Raw genomic sequence first — 11,060 nt, 5'->3', positions numbered from 1 at the left:
AATTTGATAAAAATATAACATATAATATAATAAATAAAAAATATAATATAATAAATGAAAAAAAAAGAAAAAGAAAAAGAAAAAAAAAAAAGAAAAAACAACAAAATTTAAAAAATATATTAAAAAAAAAATATAAAAATTCAAAATAATGTTCTGTTTAATTGAATTTTTTTTTGGTACAAATAAATTTTTAATTCAGTTTTTACTTTTTTTTATATAGGGTTTAATTCTTTTAATCGAAAATATTATTTGATTTGAAAATTCTCTATTGGTACAAAACAAAAACACACCTTTTCATTGCAAAAAAAAAAAAAATTTGATAAGATATAATAAATAAAATTTTATATTGTTTTTATTTTTAATTATTTATAAACCATGGAGATAAAAAATAGTTTTTTTTTTATGTTTAAATATCGGTAGAAAAAGTTAATTCACGATTTTCTTCTAGTTCCTTTAATCTTGTTTCATAAGTTGCTTTAGCAATTTGATAGGAATCTGAACCAAAATCCAATGATGAGGGTAATTTTCCAGTAGTATTTGATAGGTTGTATAGTGTTTGAGCAACTTTGATTGGATCACCTTTGGCAAATGGTGAATACTTTTTAATCATCTCAATAAGCTCATTGGTCTTGTATTCTTCGATTGGATTTTTGGTTGCTGCAAAGTTACCACCACTTGAAAAACTTGTACGGATACCACCCAACCCAATTAAAACTACAGATACATTGAATGGTTCTAATTCTTTTTGAAGTGAATTTGAAATCCCATTAATAGCATGTTTGGTCGATTCGTATGCTGAATATTTGCCACCAATAGTTGAGTATCCACAATATGATGAAATATTTAAAACTAAACCAGAACGTTGTTCTCTAAGATATGGGGCTGTGTGTCTGATTACATTATAAACACCAAATACATTTACTGCATAAATCTTTTGAACATCATCAGCTGATAATTCCTCCACGGCACCTAGAAAACCATATCCACTATTATTTACAACTACATCTATTCTACCGTGTACTTCAATGGTTTTCTTTACACTTTCTTTTACACTTTCATCATTTGTTATATCGGTTTTAATTGCCAATAACTTTTCTAAATTCTTTGTATCCTTTTTCTTTAACTCGTCAATAGTTTGATCTGGGTAACGTGTAATAGCTGTTACCCTATTACCATTATTTAATAATAATTCTATTAAATCCAATCCAATGCCGGTGCTTGTACCTTTATTATATTTAAAAAAAAATAATTATAAAAATAATAATATATTAAAATAAAAAAAATATACCTACCAGTGACGTACCAAACTTTGTTGTTATTATTAATAGCTTCCATTTTTATTTGTTTTATTTATTTTATTTTATAATTTTAATTTTGTAATTTTATTTGATTTGTTTGTAAATTTTTTTTTTGATTTTAAATAGTTTTTTTTTAAAAAAATATTTATATATTTATTTGTTTAAAAAAAAAAAAAATTTTTTTAAAAGAATCATTTTTTTAAATGTAATAATTTCATAATACATCTTCTAAGAACTTTAAATATTGGTTATTTTTTTTTTTTTTAATTTTAAAAAAATAACTATTTGAAGTGGGACATTATTGATTGAAGTGGGCCAAAGAAGGCTTCCAAACAATCAAATTCTTTAAAAAACAACAAAAAAAAAATTCAATATTTTTAAAAAAAATTTTATTTTTTTTTTTACAATTATTAGAATTTTTTTTTTTTTTTAGATTTTGAAAAGATAAATTGATCATTCCTTACATTAGTTGAGATTCAATTTTATTAATCAGCAACAACAATTAATTATAATTTTTTGAATAAATTTAAAAAAAAAAACTATTATAAAATTTGAAATATATTTTGTCTTTTTTAATTAAAAAAATAATGTTTAATTATTATTGTTATTTGATTAAAGTAAAGTAACAAATATAGCCATGTTTTGTAATAGTTGTGGTGTTTGTAATGGTGATGGTGCTATCTGCTGAAATGCTATTATTGAATGTAACGAATCTCCTAGTGTTGAAAAAAATGCAGGATTTTTCGGTATACAGTTTTAACTTTATAATAACAATAATCAAAAGATTTACATTATAATTATTTTAAAAATAAATATATATTAATAAATATATTTAAAAAAAAAAATAAAGATGATGTTTTTTATATTTTCAACTTTTAAGTTACTAGGACCTTAATAGTTGTTTCTTTGGATAATTTCAAAGAAAATGGTTTATCATCAACATTGTTGGTAAAGATTTGTAAGAGATTACCTTTATCATCATTAATCGATGAGGATATAGAGCTCTTCTAATTTTCTTTAACGGAGATTGGGGTATGACTGCGTACGTGGGAACCTTTAGCAATTTCTTTTCAGCCTCTGTTAATGGGATTTTGTTGATACTTTAATATTGGAAGGATAGTGCGTTTCGAATGTTTGGATTTACTGTGTTTTGCCTATCATTCTCGGCTATGACTATTTCCTGTTTAATATAATATTATACCAATATTGGTATAATTTAAATGAATTAATCAAATTTAATTATAGATAAATTGTTCAGAAAAAAAAAATTTTGATTTTTTATTTTTTTTTTTTATTTTTTTTTTTATTTTTTTTTTAATTTTTAATTTTAAATTTTTAATTTTTCATATATTAAACAAATAATAATATTTCTATAATATCATGCCTTTAGTTAATAAAACTGTTGTTACCTCACCAGATACTTTCGAATCATCATTACAAGATGCTTTAAATAAAACTAAAAATGTAGTTTTTGTTTCTTTCATTTCATCAATTGATAAAACTACCTGTTCATTATGGTGTAGAGATTGCCAAATTTGTGTGTATTAATAAATTAATAACAACTAATAACACTCTAATATTTACTAATGCTTTAATTCTATCATTATAACTCGATGCAGCCGAACCAATTGTTAATGAAGCTTTTGAAAAGTCACCATCTGAAATCACCTTAGTCGAATGTCAAATTGAAAGAGAAGGGTAAGATATCAGATACATTTATTTAGATAACTCTGAATATATATGGCTATAATACTAATTGATAAACACAAAACATCTATATATAGATACAAAGGTAATCCAGAACACCCATATAGAACCAATCCAAAGATTCAATTAAAAGCTATTCCAACCTTAATGGTTTTCAATAAAGTAACTATACACCTTTTATAATTTTATTCTAAATTTAAAAAGCAACCAATTTGATCTAACATTTTAATACTATACAGGATGGTTCAAGAAAAGAAAAAACTTTAGTTGAAGAAGAAATGGCAGTTAATGATGTTGTAATTAATTTTATTAACGAAAATCTTTAAAATAATAATAAATAAATTTATAATCATAATTATAATTGTAAACTTAAATTTTATGCGTCTCTAATGATTGTGATCAAAATAACCACCATTTAGAAAATAAATACATGAAATTTAATGAATTAAAAATACACACAGAAATATATAATGTTTATTTCTATTTTTTAGGTATTCATTTTTTTTGTTTTGTTTATTAATATTATTATTAATATTATTTTATTTTTATTAATGATTTTAATTTATTTAAATTTAATTTAAATATAATAAATTAATTTTTAATTATTTTATAAAAAACTACAAAATTTTAATATTAATTTTTTAAAATTGTAATAACTTGTTTAATTATTTTATATTATTATTATTATTTATATTTATATTTATATATTTATATTTATATTATTATGATTTATTTTTTTATATTATTTATATTATTATTTTGAAATTTTATTTATTTAAATAAAATTTATAAACTAAAAATGGAACAGTACCGATAATTATTGTGAAAAGCAAAGGTAAACCAAAGAAACCACTACTGCTTGAATCGAGATTGTTATAATAATTATCGACCTTTTGAGATTTTAAATCCTCTAATGATAATTCAGCCTGTAATGTTGAAACCATACTTTGTGCTCTTAAAAGCAATGAATTTGCCATTTCTAGTCTATCTCTGATCGACTCCATTTTATCTTTGGAAATATTAGTTGTATAGGTGACTTTACCATCATCTAAAGGAGTTTGTGTGGCCAAAGCATTAATTCTTGAATCTAAAAGGATTAATGAATCAGAGAATCTATAGAGTTGATTGTTCAATGATCTTGATGTGCTAGAGTTTGACATTATACCAATAGTTAATCCAAACAATAAAGCTAAAACTAAAAAGAAAATACCTGCTAAAACACCCTTTTCGATAATTGACATTTTATTCCAAATTGTACTTGACAATGTTTCACCTTCTGGAATTGTGAATGCTGTAGCATTGGTTGTTGTGGATGTCAATGATGTAGTTTCTGAAATGGTTGTTGCCTTTTGTGAAATAACTGGTACCTCGGGTGCTGATGATACTGTTGTTGTAGTGATTTTACTAATTGATTGTTGTTGTTGCTGTTGTTGTTGTTGTGGTTGTGGTTGTTGAACAGGTTGTTTTTGTGGAGTAGCTGGTTGAGAGCTAGCAGCAACTGAAGCTTGAATATTTGGAATTGGTGCCTTCTTTGCCTCTTTCATTTTATTATATACATAAGTTTCAATTTGATTTTTAACCATTGTATTCCAAAGTATAAAAAATTCTTTATTTCCTTGAAGAGCTGATTTTTGAATCATTGAAGATAAACCCCAAACAGATTTAGTGAATTTAATTTTTGAGGATAATTTGGCTAAACATGAAGTATTATCAATAGCTTGAACGACCAATAAATTTTCAACAGAAAATGAATCACCATATGGAACATCTTTTGAAACTGAACTAGATTGAAGAATTAACTCGCTCTTATTTTTTAATTTACAACGTTGAGTTTGAGCAACTCTTGTACTTTTTGGACCAATCTTGAAAGAGATGGCAGTTCTAAAATCGATATTTCTATGAATACAACAATTTGTATTTTGTTTCCATTCGGAGAGTGATTGTTCTGTGTATGAATGAGTGGTATTGACACTTCCCCAAAAGTCGCTTCTAATTATAATTTCATAAAACTCTGCTAATGAAATTTGATACTTCTCGGTGGACCATGGTGCCTCGTCAAACTCTGATACAACGACATGATCACATTTATCTTGCATTGGTAAACGCTCATATGCTGATATTGGTGAAACTTTTGGTGAGTCGGCTGAAACTGTTTCTGTGGAAGCTGTTGTTGGTGGTGTTGTGGTTGAGGCTGCTGATGCTGTTACTGTGGCGCCAGTGGCTTGGGTTGGTGATGTTGTGGTTGAAGGTGTTGTTTTTGGTGGTGTGGTAGATTTTGGTTGCTCTTTAGTGCTTTCTCTTGCTGAATTTGTTGGGCTAACATTTGGTGGTGAATCTGCTTTATCTTTATTATTGTGAGGTTTACGATGAGTAATTTGTGGTGAGGGTGGAGTTGGGTTTATAGTTTGTGAAGATTTTAATGGTGATTGTACAGTATTATTATTATCTGATGATTTATCTTTTACAAGATTATTTAAACTGGATGAAGACTCTTGTTTGGCTAAAATTGGTTCAAATGTGGAAGGCGATGAAGAAATAACGTCTTCACCTTCATCACCAACTGGAGATTGATCAGAAAGTGGGTGATCAATAGTTTGATCTTTTGACTGTCTATGATTTGAAAGTATATCAATTTGTGAACTGTTTCTCTTGCTAGGTCCAATACTTCCTGAAGAAAATCCACCACTATTATTTAAATTATCACTACCATTTGATTCAAAACTATCTTTTCTTTCAATTTTTGAATTTAACATTTTATTTGATGGTGATGGCGAAGGTGATGGTGTTCCAGTTTTATTATTGCCAAATTTACTACTATCACTACTATTACTATTTGTATCGTCTACAATATCACTATTGGTATCTTGAGATGTTGAAGCTGTTGAAGCTGTTGCTGTTTTAAATGTTGAACTATTATTATTGCTATTATTGCTATTATTATTATTTGTTGATGGTCTAAATGTTGAAAAGGTTGGATTTTCTACAAATGGACTATCATCAAATGCTGATGGTGGTGGTGGTAATTCAATTTCTTCATTTTCATTTGAAAATTTAATAAAACTTCTTTCTTTAACATCCTTTGCTTCAATAGCATCTGAAAGCATATCTTCAAATATTTTAGTTCTTGTTCCACCACCTTGACTAATAATAGTTGATAATGTTGCAAAAGCTAAATCTCTACTTAAAAATGCTGAAAAGAAATATTTATGATCTTTATTTTGAACCTCGATTGCATTTGGAAATAAATAAACTGAATTCTTTTTTGAAATTGATGTAATTTCTTTAATTGGTAAAACAATCTTTAAAATTATAAAATAAAAAACCATTATTAATAATTTATTGTTTTTCTAATTATTATTATAACACTTTATAACTTACATGAGTTGAGCCTATTTTAGATGCATAAGAAACATGGTGTTGTGAAATATAAAGTTTACCAATTGATACGGCTGCACCTTCGTTATAACTGCATGTATACTCTTCAATTAATTTTTCGTCTAATGGTAATTGTGTAAATAAAAGATGAAACTGGCTATCATCTTTTGTTGCAACAGTCATCTTCATAAGTTTCTATTAAATTTGTATTATTTAAACTAATACTATTTTATAAATGATATTAATATAAATGAATATTACAGAAAATAATAATTTACAATAAAAAAAATAAAAAAATTTTAAAAAACTATAAAGAAAAAATGTTATAGTATTATAACTATTATTAAATAGATTTCTATTTAAAAATAAAATTAATTAATTATAAGATATAAAAATAATGTAATAAATAAATAGTGTGTGATATATACGTGTTTTAACGCTGTAAATAAAAAAATTATTATTTTTATTTTTATTTAAAAAATTAATAAAAATAAAAAAACACAAATAACAACAACAACAAAAATAGAAAAAAGAAAAAAATATGGAGAAAACAAGTGCACTAATTAGTAGATAATTTTTTTTTCCTAAATTAATATATAATAGTAAATGTAGTATGCACGAAATATTGAGAGAAAAGAAATTTGTTATTTCTTGTGTTAAAGTGTGTGAATGTGTGTGATTATATTTTTATATAAAATAAATGATATGAATAAAAAAAATAATTTTATAAACAAAAATAATTTTAATTTATCACAATTTTGTAAAAAATGTTTTATTATTTTATTATTATAATATTTGAAGTAAAAGTAATAATACTTTATTTTAAACGAGAAAAAACAAAAAACCAATGATAGATATGATTAAATGATATTCTCATTATTATTCTACCATTATGATAAATGATTCATTTTACTATTTTAAGTAGAAACAAAACTATTATTTAATATAAAGCAACAAACCTTTTATTTATAAAACTATATAACTTTTAATATTATAAATGCAATATAATATAAAATTATTAAGAGAAAAAAAAAAAAAAAGTATTGAAATTTTTTTTTAAAAAAAAGTGTGTTTTAAAAATTAATAAATTATTTTAAAAAAAAACACAATTTTTGCGTATGGGAATACAAAAAGTTAAATTTAAAATTAACCTGTGGTGAATATAGGGTGGTGTGTGTGAGGGGTAAATAAGATAATTGAATTGAGTATATATTAAAAAGAGAATGAAACATTGTGTTTCTTATGTGTGTTGAATAATTATTTAAAAAATTAATAAATTTAATTTTAAAAAAATAAATTATAAAAAACGGTGGGAGGGGTAATGAATCTTAACATATAGCTATAGCCATAGTTATGCCTTTTTGGTACTATTATTATATTGTTGGTGTTTGTTGCTATTATTACTGCTATTGCCATGCTATGCTAAACTATATAACAACGAGATTATTGTGTGTCAACAATAACATCAACAAAATGATCTATACGATTAAAAACAAAAAAATAAAATAAAATAAAATTTTTAAAGATGAAATATGTGTGGTGTATATTATTCTTGGTTTTGTTTTTACTTAAAGAAATATGGAATAAATGACGAATAATGGTTGCATTATTATAACAATCTGTTAAAAATTAAAAAATAACCTGATGCTATAATCTTTTACTTTTTGTAAAAGCCTAATGTGGATGAATTATATAAACTTACATTATATATAATATAAATATTAATTTATTGAATGGAAATTATTTGACTGAAAGTTAAAGTTTTGTAAAATAAAAAAAAAAAAGTAAGTAGAAAATTATTTTATTTTATTTTTTTATTTTTTTAATTTTTTAAAATTTAACTTTTTATTATTTTTTTAAAAAAAAAAGAAAAATAGAAAATAAATAAATAGCAATCTGTAATGTGTTATTATTATTATAAATGAATGTCTATTATTTTATACAATTATTTTTCAATATTTAAATTAAATTATTGTAAAAAAAAAAATAATAAAAATAAAAAAAATAAAAAAAAAAAATAAAAAAATACCAGAGAACGTGTGTTGATGAAAAAAAAAATAAAATAATTATTGTATATTTTTAAAAAATTTAGAAAAATAAAAAAAAAAACAATATAAAATAAAATTTATAAAAAAAATCTTTTTTTTTTTTTTGTTAATTAGAAAAAAATAAAATTAAAAAAAATAAAAAAAAAAATAATATAATTTACGTTGGTGGGTATTGTTTAAATTTTGTTAATTTAGAATCTGCAGATGGAATTCTGAATGATGTCACAACAACTATAAGCTCTCGCAAAATAGAGACCCATTGAGAGTTTTTGATCGTAACAAAAATAATGCATAATAAGTTTACTAAAAAATAATAAAAGGATATTTAAAATAATTGGTTTTTAGGAGCAGGTATATTTTTATTGTTAATTTATTAAGAAAAAAAAAAATAATTATATAAAAATTATATATTTATTTTTTTTTATCTTTTTTTTGGGCTTTTTTTTTTTTTTTGAGTTTTTTTTTTTTGGGTTTTACAAATTGATTAATATTATTGATGTTAACAAGTTTGTTGTTTTGAATTTGGTGGGAAAAAATAGATGTTGGAAAAGTATAGAAATTTATAATTTGAATATTTTTGGTTATTAAAAAAAAAAAAATATAAATTATTATTATTTGATTATTGTTTTGATTATGAAAAAACATCTTGGTTCATGCTTGGGTTTTGCTCTATTTTCTTTAAAATAAACTCTGCTGATTTTTCAAATGCCTATTTTTTCAAGTTTTTTTTTTTTCAAGTTTTTTTTGTTTTTTTTTTTTTGGCGAAGTGTTGATATTGGGTTTTGAAATTGAAACAGAAATAAATTAAAATTAAAATAAAATAAAATTAATAAAATGTTATAAATAATCTCGATATTGTTTATAGTTTTCCTAAATCTATTATTATATGATTTGAGATGAATAATTTTATATTAAAACTTACAAGATCGACATTTTGACCAGTTTAGCAGAGGTTTCAAAAACATTAAACTATTTTATCGGCAAATTCTTGAGCCTCAGCGGTTGAAACTGTCTACCTGTATCCATATCTGCTTTATTTCCAATTAAAACAATAGTGACATCAGATGATGAGAATTTTCTACAATCGGAAAGCCATGATGCTAAACTTTCAAATGATTCTCTTCTAGTGATATCATACACAATCATTGCACAAGCGGCTCCTCTATAATAGGCCCTAGTGATCGATCTGAATTTTTCTTGTCCTGCTGTATCCCAAATTTGTAATTTAATTTGTTTATTTTCTATATTTAATGAACGTGAACTACAATATTATTATTATTTGTATATTAAAATTAGTACAATATCACTACAGTTGTCTATATTATCTATTTTTTGTAAAAGTATAATAATTACCCAAATTCAACACCAATTGTAAAATCTGAATTTGGAACAAATCTTTTATCTATAAATTGTAATAATAAGTTACTTTTACCAACCGCTATATTAAAATAATTAGTAAGTTATATTATTTTCTTATTTTTTTTTTATTTATATTGCTATAAAATATCCGCTACTGCTATAAATATCTATTTAAACATACCAGAATCACCAACCATAATATATTTAAAGAGTTGTGTATGTGAAGATGTTTTTCTATCGTTAAAAGTTGGTTTTTCAGGTTCTGATTGACAATTACACATGATTTATTTGTTGTTTGAAATGTTGTTGTTTTTTAGTTTTTATAGTTTAAATTTTTGATATCACAATAGAAAAAAATGGAAAAAGAAATAAAAAAAAAATTTTAATTTTAAAATATTTTTTTTTTTTTTTTAAAATTATTTTTAAATTTTTTTTAATTTTTTATTTTATTTTAATTATTATTATTAAAATAAAAAAAAAAAGATTATTTTAATTATTTAATAAAATTCTTTGTGGGTATTATTTATTTATTAATTTATTATTTTAATTTAATTTTTAATTTTAAATTATAATTATTTTTTATTTGTTTATGTGTGGTGTGTGTTTGTAATAATTGAAAAAAATTAATATTTATACTTTTTTATAAATCTTTTTTTTTAAATTTTAATTTTTTAAAATAAATGTTAAATGAAATAAATATTTATTTAAAACGGATAAGAGAGACAATCTGTTTTGTTTTCAATAAAAAAAATTATTTGATTTTTTTTTTTTTTTTTATGATTTTTTATTGATTTTTTTTTTTTATGTGAAAAATTTTATTATAAAACAAATTGGATTTATTAAGTATGAAAACTCAAAAAAATAAAATCAAAAAGGTGGTGCCAGCAAACAAAATTTGAGAGGAAACTTCTCTTTTTTTATTTTTATTTTTATTTTTGAAATTAAACACCGTGGCATATAAAAGAAGAAAAAGTATTTTAAAATAAAAATAATATAAATTATAAATAAAATGGTTTTTTTTTTTTTGGATAAGTTTATTCCCGATTAAAAGTTATCGATCTTAAATTCCAAATGATTGAGATGAGATTTATTGTAAATTTAAATTATTATAATTTTTTAAAATAGTTAGGGAATAGGAAATATTGTTTATTATACAAAAAAAAACATCATTAGACAATCTTTGTCTATATTCTAAACAAAGATAAATTGGTTTGTGGGGTTACAACAGTAGTAATTGATGACTATAGTATAGATTGCGGAATAAAAACGTTAG

General features: G+C 22.6%; 4 protein-coding genes across 4 annotated transcripts; 1 reads left to right on the top strand and 3 right to left on the bottom strand.

Moving 5' to 3' along the window:
* Positions 1–406: 406 nt before the first annotated feature.
* On the bottom strand, positions 407–1,335 carry DICPUDRAFT_43938 (uncharacterized protein; the record flags this gene model as incomplete). The annotated part of the gene is made up of 2 exons (XM_003294739.1): positions 407–1,224; positions 1,293–1,335. The coding sequence occupies 2 exons, from the start codon at positions 1,333–1,335 to the stop codon at positions 407–409; spliced, it is 861 nt and encodes a 286-aa protein (XP_003294787.1).
* Positions 1,336–2,678: 1,343 nt separating this feature from the next.
* Positions 2,679–3,000, top strand: DICPUDRAFT_43939 (uncharacterized protein; the record flags this gene model as incomplete). Its single annotated transcript, XM_003294740.1, has 2 exons — positions 2,679–2,835; positions 2,918–3,000. The coding sequence occupies 2 exons, from the start codon at positions 2,679–2,681 to the stop codon at positions 2,998–3,000; spliced, it is 240 nt and encodes a 79-aa protein (XP_003294788.1).
* Positions 3,001–3,516: 516 nt separating this feature from the next.
* Positions 3,517–7,363, bottom strand: DICPUDRAFT_100061 (uncharacterized protein). Its single transcript, XM_003294738.1, has 3 exons — positions 7,340–7,363; positions 6,384–6,604; positions 3,517–6,304 (listed from the first exon to the last, which is right to left on the bottom strand). Exons 2-3 carry the CDS (start codon positions 6,567–6,569, stop codon positions 3,773–3,775), a joined length of 2,718 nt encoding a protein of 905 aa, XP_003294786.1. The 5' UTR covers positions 6,570–6,604; positions 7,340–7,363; the 3' UTR covers positions 3,517–3,772.
* Positions 7,364–9,059: 1,696 nt separating this feature from the next.
* Positions 9,060–10,081, bottom strand: DICPUDRAFT_96118 (Rab GTPase; the record flags this gene model as incomplete). Its single annotated transcript, XM_003294737.1, has 5 exons — positions 9,969–10,081; positions 9,782–9,866; positions 9,438–9,689; positions 9,351–9,397; positions 9,060–9,121 (listed from the first exon to the last, which is right to left on the bottom strand). Exons 1-5 carry the CDS (start codon positions 10,066–10,068, stop codon positions 9,060–9,062), a joined length of 546 nt encoding a protein of 181 aa, XP_003294785.1. The 5' UTR covers positions 10,069–10,081.
* Between the last annotated feature and the right edge of the window lie 979 nt (positions 10,082–11,060).

The sequence above is a fragment of the Dictyostelium purpureum genome, assembly GCF_000190715.1.
Source record: "Dictyostelium purpureum unplaced genomic scaffold DICPUscaffold_629, whole genome shotgun sequence".
Lineage (NCBI taxonomy): Eukaryota > Evosea > Eumycetozoa > Dictyosteliales > Dictyosteliaceae > Dictyostelium > Dictyostelium purpureum.
The sequence above is the reverse complement of the archived record's forward strand: the minus strand, read 5'-3'. Positions and strand labels throughout refer to the sequence as shown.

Bases quoted from the DNA above. Each gene is read 5' to 3' on its own strand.
- DICPUDRAFT_100061 (XM_003294738.1), bottom strand. From the start codon at position 6,569: ATGAAGATGACTGTTGCAACAAAAGATGATAGCCAGTTTCATCTTTTA. The intron at 6,305-6,383 runs GTAAGTTATAAA...ATAATTTTAAAG, and splicing joins CTAAAATAGGCTCAACTCAT to ATTGTTTTACCAATTAAAGA.